The 21,509-nt window shown below is 38.9% G+C and overlaps 1 protein-coding gene and 1 long non-coding RNA gene across 3 annotated transcripts in view; one reads left to right on the top strand and one right to left on the bottom strand.

Moving 5' to 3' along the window:
* Positions 1-14,545, bottom strand: part of LOC148115502 (uncharacterized) — a 25,633-nt gene extending 11,088 nt beyond the window's left edge. Inside the window, exons 1-2 of one of the 2 annotated variants that reach the window (XR_015732630.1) lie at positions 14,405-14,545; positions 2,442-3,983 (exon numbers count right to left, since the gene is read on the bottom strand). This is a non-coding gene — a long non-coding RNA (uncharacterized LOC148115502). Of the gene's footprint in view, positions 1-822; positions 3,984-14,404 lie in introns of those variants that run through there. The other variant, XR_015732629.1, reaches the window with a different exon arrangement.
* On the top strand, positions 14,467-21,509 carry TMEM115 (transmembrane protein 115). The gene is made up of 2 exons (XM_034440374.3): positions 14,467-15,914; positions 19,663-21,509. The coding sequence occupies exons 1-2, from the start codon at positions 15,061-15,063 to the stop codon at positions 19,868-19,870; spliced, it is 1,062 nt and encodes a 353-aa protein (XP_034296265.2). The 5' UTR covers positions 14,467-15,060; the 3' UTR covers positions 19,871-21,509.

Raw genomic sequence — 21,509 nt, 5'->3', positions numbered from 1 at the left:
GAGATGGCTTAGACAAAGATGAAGTTTTTTTTTCTTCAGTTTATTTTCTTCTAAACTTTAAAGAATATTGTCCACCCTAGTGGAGGCAGCACTGTGTGCCAAACCAACCCATGAAGATGATAGCCAAAGTTTTTCTTCATAGACTTTGTGCAGAAACCTAACTGCACTCTTTAGTGTCTATGTACTTGAGCTGGGGGAAGTGAAAATGTTCTGCTTCACAATGATGGCTGTTAAAATATCTGCCACTAAGCTCAGACTCCACAAAGCACCTCTGATGACTCTGCAAGCGTACATTTCATGTCTGGGATTATTTTAAGTGGTTGCAATGATTGAAGAATTAAAAGAAAGTATAATGCTATAATTCATCAACTGGCATCATTTAAAAAAAGGCTGTTTTTAGGATTTGTCTTGAGCAGGTTACCGGTCTTTGTGCCTATTAATTGGTGCACATATGGTAACAAATACATCTTGCTTCACATTATGAACTGAAATGCCTGCAGTCCCCTGACAATTCCAGAAGATCCTTCTCATCAGCCAAATATACCCCACTGCACTGCCTCTACACTTGAAATAGCCAGCAAAGTGAGAAGAATCCTGTTTTGTTTAGTTTAGTTTAGTTTGTTTTGTTCCTGCTTGATGTTATAGGACAGCCAGAATCTTCTGAACAATATGGGGAACTGCAGAACAGTATGATGCAACTTCATCAGGGAGAAACAGTTGATTGCCACACCAAGAACTGCATGGTTTCCCCCACCCCCTCTGGCACAAGGCTGATTGCTGTTACAAAAGCCTGCTAAAATATTATACACAGTGATGCGCTCATTTCAACTTCATATGCTCAGTTCTTTAATCTAAACTTCTTTTAATCCAAAAATGCCACCAGTTATGAATTATTCAAGCGCTATGAATTTCACTTGCTTTGTTACAAGAAAATCTGGAAAGCAAACTGTAAGTCATTACTTCAACCTGAAGATTTCTAAAGAGGAAGACAACCCAGTTTGATTAACAACTTCAGATTATGTTTGAATCAAACTTCCTGTGGTCTTAGTGTCGTGATTTAGTACTAAACCAGAATTTTGGAGAAAAGCTTCCTGATCTCACAATTTACATGTTAATTCAGCCTCTGCCATTTACAGTAGCCCCACCAGTTGTTTAATTGTAAACAATAGTGCAGCTTGGAAGGTATACAATTGCTGAATGCAACCCATTCCTCAGACAATACTGGAGGCATATCAGACAAAATTATTTACTGATGTTCTTAGAAGTAAGATTTCTGTGGTCCTCATAATATCATCTAGAGTGTCGAAAGCATAATATTGCTGTAATAATTATGGCTGCAAAGTGCAAACATGTGGTGCTTGGACCGATTGTGGGAAAAAAAAATACTTGACAAATCTGGAAGTAGAACCAAGGGTGCACTTGCTTGCTTTTCAGTAAACTTTGCTCTTGAGACTAGGAAATTCTTAATCTCTCAAAAGCTAACTTCATTCAAATTCCTTTGTGTACATATAACTCTCCCCCAAGTGAATCCTCGTTTTCAAGTAAGCAGCTAAAAAGACTTCCAAGTCTACATTTTTTTTCAAGATTGCTTATATGCACAACAATTGCACTGGTGCTAAGGATAGTAGTTCTGCTTCATTGGCTTTGTATAGATTTCTACAGAAGTAAACTGGGAGATTATAAAGACATAACTAACTACATCACTATTATAAATCTAACTAACTCTGATGTATGGTAAAGATAGCACCATTATTCCTTGGGTATACTACCAGTGATAATCAATTGTACTGGTTGTGACTAGTCTCTCAGAATCTCCCTGGTCTCTTCTGAGCAGAAACTACAAAATTGTGCCAAATTGTGTGATTGTTTTGTGTTGTGGGCAACTGTCTGTAGTGTGCTTGCTGAAAACTCCCAAATTCATTCCACATTAGTCTGAGTAAAACCTCTTGTCTTCCTTATGCCACTTTGTCTGTGACTGTTTGGCTAGTGCTCTGGAGCCAGTATATATTCATCAGCAACAGATATTCAGAGAAGGAAAAGATATTTAGAGCACAAAAAGTATACACAGAAATGATATTGGACCTGAAGTGCTTCTCATTCATACAAGAAGCTGATTGGATAACATGGCCTTTCCCTGCTTTTGAATACCTTACCATATCACCACTATTAATGGCCATGACACACCTCTTGGTCAGCCACAAGACTCTTCGTTCTAGTTCAATTATTCAAGCTCAAAACTAAAATTTACTGGGGTTGAATTGGTATTCTTTTCATCCTTGACTTTTGGCTGGTGCCTTCCAAGATGTTGGGGTTGTTTTGTTTTGTTTTAACATACCCAATGAAATTTTATAGTCACAATGAAGCACATTTTGTTGTTTACATACATATACATACAGATGTGTTTATGTATGTAATAACCAAAGACAGATTAAAAAACGTACCTTAAGTGATTCACAATGGTGCAAGTATATCTTGTAATTCTATGGGTTGTTGTTTTTTCCTTCCTTGAGGTGAGTCTGTTTCTAGATATCCTTATTTTAAGAGGATATTTATGTCGCAAATGAAAGCACTGCTTGGGTCCTCTGGCTTCTTTCTTTTTCATCCTAGATTTAGAATTGCTTGCTTTAAAACACATTTTTAAAACTCCAGTCATGCATATCTTTAAAATAATAATAGTTGTTCTAAGTCTGAAATGCCAAGAAATCTGGAGACAGCAGGGAAAAGATGGTTTAGTTACATTATAGGTTCTAGCCAATGGCTGCTATGCCCAAGCAGCTTTTGTTACAAACATATAGAACTGGTTTCTCCTGAGCTTGGTCCAGATTGGATAAATCACTGAATTGATATACCTCCATTGCCATGAGAGATAATGACTCTCAACTTTCAGAACGAGTGTTTCTCTGGATATGCAAAGCTCTTGGAGAGAAAAATATGAGCAATGCTGATAACAGAGCTAGCTGGATGACCACTTATGGAACAGTATTATCCTTTCTAATAATTATGGCATTTGTTCAGCTTAAGTTTGAGTGCATTCACCTTCAGTTTTGGTAAAAGTCTCATCATTTTTTAATGTCTGGGTGCAATTTTAGCCGAATAACCCCCTCACCATTAGTTGATTCTAGACTCAAGTTCAGAAGGGAAAGGAGATGGCAGAATGGACAATACTGGAAGTGAAACATAAAAACAGATCCACAGCAGAAGACATATTGAACTTAACAGAGTATAGATATTGCCTTGATTACTACATATCAAACATGATTCATTTATCAGTCAGGGAATCACTGAGTACCATGTCAGAGAAAGGTTGCCCTGCCTCCAATTACTTCAGTTGTGATATATGCAAAAACCACTGGTTAGAAAAGAATTTTCTGTTATTTACCTATATGTTCAATAGTAATCCTTTCTCACATTTTTCACAACTAGTACAAAAAGGAAGCAAAGTTCTGAGCAAACTTTTCCAGAGTTAGAGAATCACCATTTGGAAGATGGAACTATGGTCCATTTTTCAACCCAAGTTGATGATTCCAATTTTGGGAGAAAGGATTGGGGTGGGTGAGATCGATGTTTGTGCATGAGCTAATCATATTGCAATATGTGCAGGTCTGGACAGAAATACTTTGCTCTTTCCCTGCTATTGTAGCAAAATTTGCCTTCTGAAAATGAGCTCTTCAGATGTATATGTAAATATAAGCTGAGTTAGGCAACAACCAACTCTTTTGAAATGGTTGTGTAAACAGAAACTGGAATGTCCATTTCACATAATTTGTGTTATCTGCAGCTTATCTTAGAGTCTGAATGGTTGGTGCTATGTCCCAGTCAGAATCACTTGTATATTGTCATTAAGTCTTCCTCCAGTCTTTTTTTTTTTCCACTGATGATGGATGATGCTGATTGACTGATAGGGGAAGATATGTTGGGAAATAGGAAGCCAAGAGCATGACCATTTTGCTTCAATCACCTGAGGAAATCAGACGTTTCACAGGCTGTATGAAAAAACCAAACAAGAAACAAAATATTATCCAAAGCTGTTAAAGCAGAAAATATAGTTCTAAAAAAAGTAAAATATGAGACTGGAAGAATTAAAATGAATATTCAGTTGACATGATAGCGTCAGCACAGAAAATCTCATGTAATTATTAACCACGCAAAGAATTATGAACTTGGATTAAGCCAATTTCCTGAATTCAGAGAAGTAGGAAAAATGCTTTGGAGAAAATGAATCTTCAAAGAACAGTCTCTTGAGAACAAGAGACTCTTATTTCGACCTTGTCAATCCCATTTAGAAACTTTTTTTCTAGAAAAAGTAAAAGACTGTGTAAAAATAAATTCCATTGGCCCTATGTGCTGATTTCTTCATATAAAGACATATTAGCAGAGGTGAAATGTAGTCATTTTTCAAACCACCTAACATGCCTAATTCCTTTTAAAATCAGTTTGGACAAAATTTGCAATAGGGTAGAGAGGTAGGAAAGGAAGGGGGAGATCCATGATCTTGACAAGATCTTGAAAATTTGATTCCAAAGTCAAGGGACAAGGAGGTGATTACTGATAATGACAAGGTCATTTTGCTTGTAGCTTTTTAGTGTGTGTTTGGTTATGTATATGGGAACTGTGCTTTGACCAGATGGCTGGCTGTGTTACCAGGAGTGTATGTAAATCTGTAGTCTAGTTGGGTGCTGCTCATCTGAGAAAAAAAATGAAAAATATACATATCTATAAATATATATTATATTTTAAGTTAAGAAAATAAAATAAAACGTCAAGTTGCTCTTCTTATAGCTGCTTGAATCCTATTCCTATCATTCTTCACTTAAAAAGCTTTCTTCCAATAATTCATTTTTTGTTACATTAATTTTGTTTTGTACAGAAGAGTTGAACAATTTTAAAAAAGACTAAAATCTTTGTAAAATATTGTGTGTGTGATTCCTTGTAAAATATTTTCAAATTGTTTATTACAGAGGATCAGTTATTAAATAATGTTCATATTTTCACTTCAAATGCAGTGGTTTTTTTTCTTATTAAATGGTTAAAAACAGATGGACAGATAAAATTCTCCTATAATTTGACAGTTGGTGTTCCTGTTTCTCAAGATAAAATTTTACTGAATGAAACAAAAAGACTCAATAGTTTTGCAATCTATTTGAAGTTTATTGTCATATTTCTGAAATGGGGCTTAATTTATGGTCCTGTTAGTTCCATATCTGAACAAGAATTGTAAAGCTGTTTTTCTTACCATCAGCAAGCTTTGCAGCCATAACTTTTTTCCCTTACTAATAACATAGACAGAAACAGAAATAGGCAATAGAATTATAACATGATCTTCTAACAATTCTCCATCAGTCTATAATAAAAAGCAATGAAAGAGTTGACTTTAAGCAACTTCAAATTTTTTTCCTTTGATATTTCTCTCGAAAATAAGAGCATCCTACTGTCTTTTCCAGAGACTATGCCATATGCTGAAGGTTATATTTGCAAGTCTGTGCCTTTTGTTTATAAGCAAACTTTTTTTAATGTACATTTCCATTTATATATATTTGCCAAACATGGCTGATTATATCACTGGTGAATATAGAAGGATGGTTTCATAATGTAAATACGTCATATGATTAAACACTTTCAGAAAACAGAACCTCTGGGGTTAATTTTTTTTTTTTTTACATATCCCAAAAGAAAAGCCATTTTATAAAGTTTGAGTTAAACTGTCGTCAGCTTTGCAGATAAGCATGTGGAAATGTTTGACTAATATATATGCCTAAACAACCTTGTTTGTTATTTTTAACATACCAGTGTCCTGAACAGGCATTGATGGCATGATGGAGATGGCAATTATTATCCATTTTACAATTTCCTGGTCTGGTTGTCACAGAGACAGAAATGGAGAATAGAAAATACTTAAATAAAATACTTAAAACTAAGTATAAGAAAAGAAGCTGTGAGGATTCTGAAATCTATATTAATTCTCCTGCTGACAGATTATAATGAACTAAACAAATAATGGATGGGAAACACAGAACACCTGAATCAGACAGTGCATTTGATCCACCCCTTCATAGATACCTATGACTTCTCTTGCTCCCTGCTTGCTTGTGCTCTTTTGGTTGTGTTACCAGCCTTCTTGCGTTCCTAGAAGCTTCTATTTTTGTAGACTTCAAACATCCTAGAACTCTTGTTACATATAAGCCCCAACATAAGATACTCTGACTTTGGTATTGGGCAAGCTCGATGGTCATTGGGCCTTGAATAAGGATAGAGAGATTCCCATAAAAAAGAGACTAAAAACTTTGGGACTTAAAACAGATAACACATTAACCTTATCTAGACTTGTTGGAATATTTCTTTCAGTATAAAATCTTCAGGTTATTATGCAAATAGGGCTCAAGATATACTGTGCAGTCTCTTCTGTTAAATCATTAACTATTCCGTCTTCCATTTACCCAACAAAAGAATATATCATGTATATACATGTGATCTGGGAGAGATAAACATAACTCTAATAGAAAAATAAGGAAGCTGATCCAGTAAAGGAACCAAGTAATGCATAAACATAAGAATATTGTACTATATAGAAATACCTTACATACTATATATTTTTCAGTTCTGCCCTCTACCTTAGAACTGTTTTATAATAGAGTAAATAACATTCTGGTGATTGCATGCTACTCCTGCAAGATCAGGTAGTCTGATGCAGGTAGTCCTCGACTTACGATCACAACTGAGCCCAGAATTTTTGTTGCTAAGTGAGACATTTTTTAAATGAGTTTTGTCCCATTTTACGACTTTTCTTGCCACATTTGTTAAGTGAATCACTGCAGTATTAGTAACACAGTTAAGTGAATCTAGTTTCCCCATTGACTTTGCTTGTCAGAAGGTCCCAAAAGGTGATCACATGATCCCACAACACTGCAAACATCATAAATACGAATCGGTTGCCAAGCATCTGAATTTTCATCACGTGACCATGGGGATGCCACAATGGTCAGAAGTGTGAAGAATGGTCATAACTTTTTTCAGTGCCATTGTCACTTTGAACAGTCACTAAGCTAACTGTTGTAAGTCGACGACAACCTATATTATATATGGCTGCCATTTTTCTCCCAAGTACTTTATGAGATGCACTTAACAACCAAAACATAGTACTCAGTTTTATTGTCTCTGTCATTGTAACCCCCAGTGTGCTTGATCCCTGGACTTTAAAAAATGCTAATGTTTTTCAAATAGGAGACTCAAGGGTCAGCCTCATGTCTGCTTCCCAGAATGTCTATGGCCCACAATTGAGACCCATTAGCATTCTTACAAAACAAACAGGATGCTTGGCTATACTATTTGGAAGGGAGCCCATCTGCCTGGAAAAGACAAAGGCAGAAATGATGAGAGCAAGCTGAATGGAGGTTAAGGTGGGCTGCATACAGTTATTTGTTACTTCAGTGCTTTGCCATGGATTGGGCCTGATCAAAATGCCAAATGTAACCAATAGCCCAAACAGGTATTGATGCTAAGCTTCAAAAATTCAACTATTTATTCCACTCATGCAAAAATCCAACTTCCTTAAGTAACATATGCAGCACTATTTGTGTGTGGGGGGGTGTTAATCCTCCTGCAAGCAAACCATTACTTAGAAAATGTCAAGCCTAAGCTAAAAACAAAATTTACTCGATATGGCTAGTATCAAAGTGCAATGTTGGATACCACTTGCTAAAAGAATGTCATTTCCATTCTATGCTCTCCATTGCCTATACTATGACATACCACTTTAAATCAGGATTGGATTCTGATGATCAGACAGTTGGAAGAACCAATAGTTCTGTGCCAAATAGCTGTGGAATTAACTAGGATCTAAAGACTTCCTTAGTTAAGGGCCACAGGGATACCATTAAAAAAGCACTCTTGAATTAAAAAATATCAAAAGCTCTGAAATCTGTCAGCCTGAGCAGTATCAGCAGCTGACCAATAGAAGAGATTGCATGGTAAAGTATGTGACTTTTTTCTCTCCTGTTCTCCCTAATGCCTATCCTTTAATATTGTAATAATACTTTTTTGATTAGCAAACTAGGGCATACCAGAATATAAAATGCAGAACAATGATAAGACCATGTGTTATAAAACAGAGTAAAAGGCAGAACTAAAAAGAATTATAAATCATATTTCTGTGTCCCCTCTACAATTTACCTCAATCAGATCTATGTATGTACTATAGTTCTCAATTGCACTGTTTTGTTCATATAAGGGACTGAGTTTTGTAAAATTTGGGTTCTGGCCACACACAAAATATGGCATTTTAATGAATTGATCCCAATACGCTGTTTGTCTAATGTATGATCCAAAAGATTAGTCTTTCTCTTTCTTATACAATTGGCATTCAAACAATGTATGAGTTATGTCCTAATGTATAAATTCAGTATTTAAGCATTTGTCAAAATCATTGCCAGTCAGAATAAGATAGAATAAAGATAATTAACTAGCCAACTGCTTAACTGACAGATCACAAATGTATCTGCCGGGCTCTTCTGAGGATTATTCTGGCAAATAATTAATTTAATAATAATAAATAAATAAATAAATAAAAATTATTCTGTGGGACAAAGTTGCTCAGATTCCTCCGAGTTAGGCTTGAATTGGGCATGTCCTGCTGAGTTGACCAAAGCATGATCCCATCTTGTAACATAAGAAAGTGCACAGGTCTTTAGGCTGTTAGCCTGATCCTGTGTTTTAGATCCATGCCACTCCTGGTTGGTGAAGGCCCAGATGCTGAGTTACCATCTATAAATGGTTACCACCTTTCATGGCATAAGGCTTGGTTACATGAAGTATTACCTGGCTCCCGTTATTTCTGCCCATCCTGCTTGCCTTCAGACATTGTGGGTGCTTCATCATTGGAGGTTTTTAAGAAGAGACTGGACAGTCACTTGTCTGAAATGGTATAGGATTTCCTGCTTGAGCAGGAGGCTGGGCTAGAAGATCTCCAAGTTCCAGCTCTATTCCGATTCTGATTCAGTTGAGATTTGATAGGGTGAGCACACATTGTATTTTATCTATTAAAAAATACCATTTGATGACATTAGCTAAGCACATCTTCTCTGTTGCCTGCAGTCTGGAATAGAATCCCTCTAGAGCAGGGCAGTCAAATTCCCGGCCTCAAAGTGTTTAGAATATTATATTTCCAAAATCTGAACAAGCATATCATTAATAATTTTTACTATAGCAGCTACAGCTGAGCTAAATACTATTTGCCAGCAGATGGTGCAAGTTTGAATGGGTGCTGAGAATTGTGAGGTTTGCTACCTTTCAGACCAATAGGTGGCAAATGCTAAAGCTTTACATTAGAAGGAGCTTTCCCAATGCTCTTTAAAACCCCTTCTCTTCACCTGTTGCCAGTCACTGAAGCTATTTCTCAATAAGCGCTCTTCTGAATGTCTTCTAACTCTGGGTTCAGAAATAGCCTGGCTGACAAGTTATAAATCCAGAAGGCTAAAAGATGAAGCAAGGAGATCTCCAAGTGCTTGGCATAACCCCTCTTCTTCACTTTCAAATTGTCTTTCAGGCTATTTCTAAATATGGATATAGTTCTCTTCTAAAAGAGAACTATAGAACTATTCATCTGCAAAAATCAGTGTTCAGTAATAGGCTGGCTGAGAGGTAAAAAGCAGAGGGAAAGTATAGTACAAGATAGTGATAAATAACAGATGAGCTTTATCTCTGACTGGGGCTGCAAGAGGATGGTGAAACTGATAGATGGCTAGGAGGAACAGGCACATTAGAGCAGATGATTCATGTAATTGTAGTGAGTCAGCTGTTGTGACAATGCTACGTTATAGCATGCACTCAAAGGAAAAAGGGATAGTGTGTACATGCAAAGCCTGCCTAAATGCTAATTGATTAAAGGCTGATAACAAGAATTGACTGTCTTGCATATCATAATAGGCATAGAGTTAAGGTATAGAGTTGAAACTAAGCCATTAGAGTGCCTTTTAGATAACTCCTAGAGTGCCTATTAGACAATATTTCTTTATCTCACGCTGAAAAATGTATAAAACATTGGTGAATCCTTTGTTCGAGGTTCTGGCTAGCTGGGACCCCTTTTGCTGAAGCTCTTCAATAAAAGGAAATTAACTCTGCACCTTGTGTCGTCATCTTCATTGGCTTTGGTGCCAGGCTCAGACCCAAATTTAGGGACAACAATCTGGGAGTTCGTCTGGGATCTACCATGCCTGGATTCAACTGGAGGGTACAAATGGCCAATAGAGGAGGGTCCCCAGATGGGTGAGAGTGGCTGAAAGGTATATTAATAGTCTAAAACAAATTCCCGATCAGTGATCAGGACTGTGTATTTCTGCATACGTCAGCCGCACCCAGTTACAGGGAAAACCCAGAGAAAATGTATTCTCTGTTTCTTTCTATCTTTAGAACACATAACTCCAACCGGGCAGATATTCAGACATTGATTGATGTTCTAACACTGGAAGAATGCAGATTGATGAGGGGAGGGGGGGGCGCAATGGAGCAGAAATTAGAAAAAGAACATGATGATCCCCGTTGGGAAGGTTGCCTTACGAACCTCTTAGAATGGGGGCTTATGACCCAATCATCTTCACCTTGGAATACCCCAGTGCTACTCATTAAGAAACCAGATGGGTCATCCATTTTGTCCAGAATTTGAGAGGGGTGAATAAGAATACCCTTACCCTCCATATGGTAGTACACAACCCATATACCTTCTGGGTACAAATTGACCAAAAAGATAAGTGGTTCACAGTATTGGATTTGAAGGATGCCTTCTTTTGCATCCCATTGGCAGAAGAGAGCCAACCAATTTTTGCTTTTGAATAGTAAGATCCAATATCAGGTGTCCCCCATACAATATACATGGACCAGACTACTGCAATGATTTAAGAACAGTCCTACCATCTTTGGCCAATGCCTGACTAAGGACCTTTACAAGCCATCATGGTGAAGGAATATTCAGCTTTACAATATGTGAATGATTTACTTTTGGGAGCCGATACAAGAGAAAAATGTATAAAGGGGACTAAATTGCTCTTGAATTGGCTAGTGACTTGTTGCTATAGACAATACTTCTTTATCTTGTGCTGAAAAATGCATAAAAACTTGATGAATCCTTTGAGGTCCTTCCATTTTGCTAGCTGGGACCCCTTTTGCTGAAGCACTTCAATAAAAGGAAATTAACTCTATGTCTGGTCTTCTTCATCAGCTTTGGCACCAGGCTCAAATTTGAATTTAGGGGCAACAATTGTGTTCAACTACTTGTAATAACCGCCATCATCATTGCTAACATCAGAAGCAAAATGGCACCTATTCCAGGGGCGAAATGCTCCCAGTTCGAACCGGATTGCCCGATCCGGTAGCGATGGAGTCAGGTGGTTCGGAGAACCGGTAGCAAAAATCCCTGCCCTCCCCCCCATGCCCAGCTGAGCCGCACAATCATCAGAGGCTTTTTTTTTTTACTTTTAAAAGCATTTTTTCTGCAACCTCTTCGGCCAAAAATGCTTTTTTTAAAAAAAAAAAGCCTCTGATGATCGCGCGGCTCAGCTGGGATTGTCAAAGGCTTTTAAAAGAAAAAAACCCTTTTTTCCTTTTAAATACCTCTGACGATCCAAGCTGAGTTGCCTGATCGGCAGAGTTTTTTTAAAAAAGCCTCTGCCGATCAGGCAACTCAGCTCAAAAGTCAGAGCCTTTTGAAAGCATTTTTTTACAACCTCTTCGCCTAAGAGGTTGTAGAAAAAATGGTTTTAAAAGTAAAAAAAAATTGGCCACACCCACCCAGTCACATTACCCACTCCCACCAAGCCACACCCACAAAACCGTTAGTAACAAATTTTAGATTTCACCACTGACCTATTCCTCCTGCCCACTAAGGGGACATAAGTAACCATGCAGAATTGCACAAATAACTATGGAAACTGCAGAGACTCGTCATTGCAATACCCATACACAAGCTAATGCTTTTCATAATAAAAATAAGAAGTAAAATATATGGCCATGAAAAAACCCTTAACAGCAGAAGCAAAAAAAACAAAACAACTATACTCAATGGTAACACAATATCCAACTGCTGGAGCTTGGCTCTTTCCCAGTTTAAATAAACTTTCTGTGTGGCACACAACTATCACTCTTTCAAAAGAGCATTAAACCCATGTTATTAGGCTTCTGTTCAGAAAGCTCCTTTCAAGCATTACAGCACCCAGTCCCTGGAGCAAGGAGCTTGCCCACAACAACTTTAAAAGGCCAGTAGGAGCTTGGCAGATTCTAACTTGACTGCTGGCCATCAATCATGCAAGTTGAGCTGTGCACGCATGCTTCAGCCAGCCACGTGTGTGGCCCAATTCCAAATAGGCCATGGCCCAGAAGTGGGCTGCAGCCCAGGTTTTGGGGACCCCTACCTTAAGGGGAAAAAGTAACAGGAGAGAGAAAACATTACCTGAACACTAAAACACTTAGGGACAACTGTAAACTGTTATCTCAGGTAGAAAAAAGTTATTGGGCCATATCAATGCAATAGTTAGAGGACCAGTAAGACAATGTTGTGTTTGTAAAAAAATAAATACCAAGCTTCATGGTTTGGATGTTCTAGCAACAATCCAGAAATTGAATTTTTAAAATCTCTTTGATGAATACAAAGCCAATCTTTCTAACAAGCAACTTGATAATTTAAGGCCATAATTATGCTATCGCCATCCCAAAGATACAGAATGTGAGCAAATTTAAGAAATTTAAGAGCTCTGTATTCCATTCTGCAGTGCTCAGCCAACTTCTCAATATCCATTATGCAAACCAGCAGAGGATATTATTTCATCATAGTAACTGTAGGTACTTCTGGAATATTTACAACGTTTCTTATGACATTTCATTACAAATATGAAAGAGAATGTCCTTGATATCCAGTTCACTTCCAATTTTTTTACAGTAAAATACTGGGTGCAGAATCAGATGACTGATTCTAAAATAACCTATTTGGGCATCATCAACACTCCCTGAAACACTTATCATGATGCCTCCATGTAGAAACTGGGAGGCTGTGAGTTTTAGTTCTTCATAAGGCATGAAAGCTGTTTCACACTGACTTTGTGACTTTCTCTCTCAGCCAGATCCATCTAGCAGGTCTGTGGCACTCTCTCTGAATTAGGCATTTCCAGCAGTTCCAATGCTCAAGAGCTACAAGTATCCTAAGAGGATATGCCACACATCCGCTTATACTGATGGGGGTTACAATCATTTTAACAGAGAAACTTCTTGCTTGAAATTGCTCTTTATGTTCCTTTGCATCTAAGTAGGGTTTCCCAGCTTGGCGACTTCTAGGTGTGTGAACCAGGGGTGAAATCCCTGGTTCTGACAGGTTCTGGAGAACCGGTAGCAGAAATTTTGAGCAGTTGGAGAACCAGTAGCGGGAATTTTGAGTAGTTCGGAGAACTGACAAATACCACCTCTGGCTGGCCCCAGGAGTGGGGAGGGAATAGGGATTTTGCAGTATCCTTCCCCCAGGAGTGGGGAGGGAATGGGAATTTTGCAATATCCTTCCCCCAGGAGTGGGGAGGGAATGGGGACTTTGCAGTATCCTTCCCCCAGGAGTGGGGAGGGAATGGGGATTTTGCAGTATCCTTCCCCCAGGAGTGGGGAGGGAATGGGGATTTTGCAATATCCTTCCCCCAGGAGTGGGAGGGAATGGGGATTTTGCAGTATCCTTCCTCCAGGAGTGGGGAGGGAATGGGGATTTTGCAGTATCCTTCCCCCAGGAGTAGGGAGGGAATGGGGATTTTGCAATATCCTTCCCCCAGGAGTGGGGAGGGAATGGGGATTTTGCAATATCCTTCCTCCAGGAGTGGGGAGGGAATGGGAATTTTGCAGTATCCTTCCCGTCACGCCCACCAAGCCACACCCACAGAACCGGTAGTAAAAAAAATTGGATTTCACCACTGATTTCAACTCATAGAAATGCCCATACTGGTTGTACAATACAATGGGAGCTGAAGCTCACACTCTTGAAAATGACCAAAGCTTGGAAACACTTCCAAAAAGAAAGAAAAAAGAGCTTGAATTTGCCCAAATCTGCCCGTACAGAGCAGCGCTGCCTAATTCCTTCATAAACCATCCTTCCCTAAAACCCCTCATAGAGATCAATTCCACTTGGACTTAAATAGGACTTCACGGGACACTTGTTACAAGACTGCACGACCGGGTGTGCTTCATTACGGGGGACCTTCCCTTCCTCCCACCCTCATCGACCCCCTTCTTTCGCGCGCTGCAACCCAGCCTCCCCTCCCCCCCCCATCTCTCGCGCGAGAATTTGGGTCCCAGTGCATGCCGGAATCACCCTTGCGCAATAGGTGAGCTTCCCCTTCCCGTCATGCACCCGGAGACGCTCACCCACCAAGTCACGCGTGCGCAGCCCTACCGTTTGTTTGCGTTGGAGTGCGGGCGGTGAGAGCGAGAGCGAGAGGCCGTCCTGGAAGAAGAGGAGGAGGCGGCGGCGGCGGCAGGAAGAACGCAGCGAGCGTGCCGCCGTGGGGCGGAGCCGCCGGGCGTCGGCCTCGAGAGAGCGACTCGGCAGGTGGGGGGTGGGGGAGATCTCTCCTTCCGGCGAAGAGAGGCCGAAGCGAGGCCTTCCTTGGCAACCTTCCGCTCCTGCCGTCTGGGCTGAATGGGGCTGCGAGCGCCTCCATCTCCTGCTGCTTCAAAACGGCCCAGTGGAGCCTTGGCCGTCTGTTAGGCGCTAAAAGGCCAGCCTCCCTCTCTCTCTCTCTCTCTCTCTACCCCGAGAAGCCGCTTTGGCTCTTTCGGTGGGACGAGGTGGTCTAAAGGTGCTGCGGGGAAAGCGGCTCCGTGGCTCCAGAAGCGAAGGGAAGCTGGGCGCTGGGGAACGGATGCCGTCCATTTCGAACCGGACTCCCAACTCCGTTTGGGTGCGATGTGGCAAAAGATGACGGAGCGGAGAATGCGTTTGCGCTAAGGAAAAGAGAAAGGCTTCCGGGCCACCGGATCTTCATCCCTAAGCCAGATTCTTGGCTCGAATTCTCTGGACTGGTGGGACGGCGGTTCCGAAGGGGAAACATGAACAGATACCTGCCGGTAGCAAGACAGCATTTCCTGGCTGTGTTAGCCAGCACCAGTGTAGTCGTGAAATCTATATGTGCCATTGTCATTTTGCTCTACCTTCTCTCCTTTGCTGTAGACACGGTCTTTGGACTTGGTGTGACCCCCGGATATCTCTTCCCACCCAACTTTTGGATATGGACGCTGGCAACCCACAGCCTGGTGGAAAAGCATATTTGGGATGTGGGCGTAAGCCTGGCCACTATAGTGGTGGCAGGGAGGTTGCTGGAGCCGCTCTGGGGCGCCCTGGAACTTTTGATCTTTTTTGCAGTGGTGAATATTTCAGTTGGGCTTCTGGGGGCCTTTGCTTATCTTCTTACTTACATGGCGACCTTCAGTCTGCCTTACTTGTTTTCTGTTCGCATTTATGGAATGCTGGGTTTCCTTGGCGGTGTCTTGGTGGCCCTCAAGCAAACCATGGGTGACAGTACTGTCTTAAAGATACCTCAGGTGCGAATGAAAGTTGTTCCCATGCTCTTGCTTCTCATTCTTTCAGTTTTGAGACTGACCACTCTTATTGAAAGCAACATTTTGGCTTCGTATGGTTTTGGGGTTCTTTCCAGTTGGGTATACCTGCGTTTTTACCAGAGGCATAGCCGAGGGCGTGGCGATATGTCAGACCATTTTGCATTTGCCACATTCTTCCCTGAGATCCTACAACCTGTGGTTGGTTTGCTGGCCAATCTTGTGCACACCATCTTAGTCAAAGTGAAAGTCTGCCGGAAAACAGTGAAACGTTATGATGTTGGAGCCCCTTCTTCTATTACTATCAGCTTGCCGGGAACAGATCCTCAGGATGCTGAACGAAGGAGGTAATTTTTCTTGAAATACATCTAGGTTAAACTTTTATGTGATCTGTGTTGGAAAGGAAAAGGGAGGAACTAAGTGAACTGTTGCTACTTTTCCAAGATAGAACTATTGAAAATAGTCCCTTTTTAAATTGAAGTTTTATATTTATGTGCCTTATGTATTTGAGAAAAAAATATATACCTTTGATTTATTGAGCTTTCTTGTTTGTTCGACTGCTACTGAGAGCTCTGTCTTCAGAATATTCTATCAAAGATACCAATCCCCTTCCAAATTGATGCATGCAAAGCAAAAGTAAGAGTGAAAAGATAATCTCTCCTGTTCCTGTGCATTTTAAAACAATTCCTTTTCTTTGCAGCAAAGGAGAGGGAGAATATTTAAACCAGAACAAGAAGTTATAGTTGAGATTCAAGAGAACTGTGAATCCAGCTGAATTCTTTTAATGAGGCCTCCAGCTTACTTCTTTAGACTTTCTATTGTCAGTATTGCCAACACTAGGAAAAGTGAGTTGTAAGAAAGTTTATTTTTAAACATAGATTTAAATAATTCTTTTCCAGACTTTTATGGGGTTACATATTTATATAAAGGTAATCTCACAGTAGTCAACAGAATCGAATACTATGCAGTGAGTTTGTTATTACTATTTACAGCACTGTAGTTAAAATTTGCCAATGGATTCTGCAGTTTATTAACAGTACTGATTGCATTATTTAAACTTGCAAAGGACTAGGTTTGAAAATAAACTATTTCAGGAGAAAGCATTTGTAAGCTACTTCTATAATACTGCTAAGAAAATTTCACATGATTGTGTGTATGAAATCAAAAGGTTGCCTCTACATTGTTTGCTTTTTCCATAAAAAATATGTCTAAACGCTTAAAAATGATCCATTGAATTAACTGGGAACTTCACACAAGTAAGTGAATGCATCCTAACTATATATGCATTGTTTAGAGTTTAAACCTGGCCTTTTTTGTTTAAGTATGACATTCACCAAAAAATGTCTAAAAAGAGCCAAAAGGACATTACTTCGCAATTTATACTCGGTAAAGGGAATTGTAGACTTGGAAATTCACAATACATATGTTAGACTTTTGGTACACAGGTAGTCTTCAACTTACAAACATCCATTTAGCAACCATTCAAAGTTACAATGGCACTGAAAAAAATAACTATTCACACGTCTGTTGCAGCATCCCCTTGGTCATGTGATCAAGGTTCTTGGCAAGTGGCATGTATAACGGTTGCAGTGTCCTGGGTCATGTGACCCCTTTTGTGACCTGACAAAGTCAATGGGGAAGCCAGATTCACTTAACTACAACTGTGTTACTGACTTTACAACTGCATGATTCACTTAACAACTGTGACAAGAAAGGTCGTAAAATTGAGCAAAACTCATTTAACTAACTTAGCAACAGAAATTTTGTGCTCAATTGTGGTCGTGAGTTGAGGACTATCTGTACATCTAAAGCAGGGGTGTCAAACTCTCGGCCCACTGGCTGGATGCATCACGCACTGGTCACGCCCAGTTTAGCGAAGGGGAGAAAAGTTGTGATACATCATGTGGCAACGCCGTGATGACGTAAGTTTGACACCCCTGATCTAAAGCGTTTAAAAAAACTGCCCTTTTTGTTTAGTTCTGATTATTTTGAGTTTAAAATCTGGAAAATTTTGATCTTGTTCAAAAGTTTAAGTAACTCTTATACATTATACTGTTTTTCACCTCAGCGGGTTAATTGTATTAAAGAAAACATTACTTTAAATTATTATGTTGTGAAGTTAATATGAATATAGTGGAGCAAAACAGGACAGAATCAGTTTGAGGAGTAGTTAATAGTTTTATTGTATTAACAATATTAAACATTACATACCCTGGATAGGAAATGTAATTATGTAAAGCGAAGCTCAATGTTAAGAGTTTTTATTTATAAGGCTAAACTATTATATCTATTTTTAAAAGTTTAAAAATGTGCATTTTGTAGATGTGCTTTCGGTTAATTGCCTTTGCAGGCACTTCTGAGCTCTCTTGCATAACTATTTGATCTGTTGTAATTTAGATATTTCAGCTCACATTCTCTTATGCCTGTAGTATAAATGCTTTCTGCTGTTACTGTGGTTTCTGAACAGTCAATACAAATGCAGAATAAATACAGAGTTGGAGTACTTGTTCCTGTGTCATAAGAGAAAAGGGGGAAACTAGTTTTCATTACCCTAAGAGAAATTTCAGTTAAAAGCAAATATATTCAGTACACAGTGAACTATTTTCTTAGGTTTTAATTTTTTTAAAAGAAAATTGTTTTCTCCTCTTCTATTCCATTGTGATTTTATAAAACAATATATTCTGAATACTTTGCACTTGTGAATCACAAACTAATACTTTCAAATACGAGCGAATTAGTCATCCCTTTTATGATTAAGTGAATTACTACGGTGACAAGTTTGTTACCAGAATTATTTTATGTACTTGTAACATAACAAGAGCACTAAGCACAAAATTGGCCAAGAATGTTCTTCGACTGAAATCTTAAGCACTGTGGGGTAGAAACAAGTAGACCTCCAGCCCAATCAACTTAACATTTGTAGGTATTTAACACTGTATTTTCTATTAAAACTTTTATTTTGGATTGTTTGTGAGAGTCTTAACAAAGCACATGTAGATTCAGTCAGTAACAACACCCTGGACTACTTCATTATTATCCCTGCTATCTTCTAAATTCCTCTATGAAAGCAGAGTTTGGACAACTGCACAGAAAGACACCCCAGAAATGCAGGGCCAAACTGATGAGCTTTACCTTTCCTGCCTTAGAACAAAACAAAGGGGGTTGGGGAGGGGAAGCTGCCAAATAACTGTAAGCTTATCATGTTCTCTGGTCCTTTCCTTAAGAGAGAAAGATCAAGATTGCATGGCAGGGCCACCAGAGCAAACTTTCTCTCACTTCATCTTTTCCTTGGAAAAAATCAGTATGGAATGCTTGATTGTCTAGCAAAGCTGTAGAACCCTTATGTATAAAACAAATCAGTCATTTTGTTACAATTATACGAGATTGAATAGATTGAAATTTTATATAGTATATAATGAAGCATGTAGCCCATGAATCGGATTGCTTTAATAGATCAATAAAATAAGAGTTATACTACTACACTGTTACTCTTGTTCTTGAGTTATAGTCTTGAACTGTTTATTTTTTAATAATTTAATAAGTGCATTTTCTTTAAACTATAAATACTTTGAAGCAACACTGTATGTAAACTGCAACCTAAACTAGTTAACTGCATTATTGTAACATGCTTTCCACCAGGGGTTATGCTCTTAAGAAACGTCAAGTGTCACACATCGGGACAGTGTCAACTTGAATAAGGCTATATTAAATGTTAGCATTTTATATTGAAAGACAATCTATTTTCATACTGTTAAGAATGAAGACAGATACATTACTAGAGACCTGACTAATAGTTGTCATCAGTGAGTGGGCAAATGAAGAGTTAAAGATATTAATAGATAATATATGTTAAATGGATATTGCTATAGATATTAATGTGAAGGAATCTATATAGTGCACGTGACAAAACACTCATCGTCTGCATTAGATGGATGTGATGTGGGGGAAGAAGAATTGTTTTCAGTCTTGAGCTGTTTATATCCCCAGAGTTTTAAAGTGGTTTTAGTCTCTTCACTAACTAATACTAGAAAATTCCTGTTCCGTGGAATGCATGATAGACTGTTCAAACTTTGTACCATTTTTTTCATTCTGTAGACAACTGGCTCTAAAGGCACTGAATGAACGATTGAAGCGTGTGGAAGATCAGTCAGCCTGGCCCAGTATGGAGGATGAAGATGAAGAAAATACCAAGGCCGATACTCCCTTGCTACCTGAAAAAAGCCGGGACTCTGCCAGTGTTGGAAAAGCTTCCAGCCAAGAATCCAGCCTCATTACCTTTGAAGATGCCCCTTCTCAATTGTGACCATGAAGCATTTACATCTGCCTGCCTGCTCCTGCATATCAGAGCTGCTAATGATCCTTTACCTGCCCTCCCTTGTAGCGTTCCCTGTTTTGCAGGAACAAAACACTATGCCTCCTGGCTACTTCCTCCAGCATTTGTGAGCCACCTGTGGTTTTGCCAGGTCTTAGGACTCTTTTGGTGAAAACTGAATTGTCGAACTGACCTGAGAAGTTGTTTCATCTCTTCAAAAAGGTTTTGAAATTAAGAACTTCTCAGAACTGGCAGGGGAGGAAGGAGGATGCAGCTCAATAAGGAGCATCTCCTTAAAAAGACCTATAAAATTTGCCCCAGCCTACAGCTGCCATTGTGGCTATTAACACAATGCTTGTGTTTAGTTCCTTTAATGGCAATTCTGGTTAATCTGAATGGAGTCTTGTATTCTCCAATCTGACGAATCTGCTCTTCTTTGAGTTCTAAATGCTAAATTATCACATAAACCCGACGAAAATATCACAGAACAACCCCTTCGAATGTACAGCATTCTCCTCAATTGCAGTTTTACTTGGTGGCAGTGATTGTTGTCAATGATTATTTGTCGTCTTTTTTTTCTTTCAGAATTAGTTATTGATTGAAATAAGCAATTTAATATTGATTAAATAAGCAAAAAAAATCTTTGTTACTCACTTTTATTTTCCAATATCCATGGGTTTCATAATTTTAAACCCTGCCAAATAAAACTGTTAAGTTCCCTCTTGTAGAGGCAGCAGTTAAACCCTTTTAATAATAGTAATGCCATTGCTGATTTTTTTAAGTGAAAGGATGCAGGCTGCAGCTTGCTTCTAGATTGCCAGTTAATACTGGATAGGAAAGCATTGTCTGAGACTTTCCATAGGACTCCAAAAGGAAATTTGATTTGTTTTTCTTCACTTCCATTTACAATTGTTCAAAGTATAAAGCAGCTTTTGTCTTTAATGGGCAACCAGTGTATTCAAGACACCACAGGTAAATTTTTGCCACAGTAGGTTGCATACTACTACTACTACTATTTTATTTTTATTTTTTTTGTGTGCAGGAGACTGACAATTCCTTTGATGCCTAATTTTTCTGTTTGGTGAGATCATTAACCTCCTTTCCTTTGGGCTGAGATATTTTTTTATGTGGGGCAACAAGTTCTGAGATTTCTTGCCTTGATAGCCAACTAAAGGTGAAGAACTGGGTTAGGTAGCACTTAAAAGAATGGAAAGAGAATGTGTGAAAATGTTAAGATATTTTTTAAAGGACCATGATTTTTTTTTTGTCAACCAAGAAGTAAAACACAGATTTCAGTATCAATAAACAGTTCTTTCAAAGAGTGCCTCTTGATTGGCTTTCTAAACCTCCCATCATTCATCATTTGACCATGTTAGCTCCTAGTTGCAAAAGAGCTCACAAAATCATTTTCATTGCAATCAGTATTGTTAACATGAGGGGATGTTAAAATGCAGTAACAAATGTTGTCTGTGAAGTCTTTAACATGCAAACTCCTGAATGTTAAGAGTCTTGTTTCTTTTGTAGAATTAAGCCCTGTCTGATCAAGATGATGTACATCCTTGTTCACTTCCTCATCCCATTTCACTACAGAAATCCTCCATAATAAATACTGTCCATTTTGAACTTGAAA

Source organism: Pantherophis guttatus, chromosome 2 (assembly GCF_059756535.1).
Source record: "Pantherophis guttatus breed Tessera chromosome 2, ASM5975653v1, whole genome shotgun sequence".
Lineage (NCBI taxonomy): Eukaryota > Metazoa > Chordata > Lepidosauria > Squamata > Colubridae > Pantherophis > Pantherophis guttatus.
Note: the sequence above shows the minus strand (reverse complement) of the source record. Positions and strands in the feature narration are given on the sequence as shown.

Excerpts from the sequence above, each read along its gene's own strand:
- TMEM115 (XM_034440374.3), top strand. The coding sequence starts at position 15,061 with ATGAACAGATACCTGCCGGTAGCAAGACAGCATTTCCTGGCTGTGTTA. Across the intron at positions 15,915-19,662 it reads CAGGATGCTGAACGAAGGAG|ACAACTGGCTCTAAAGGCAC; the intron begins GTAATTTTTCTT and ends TTCATTCTGTAG.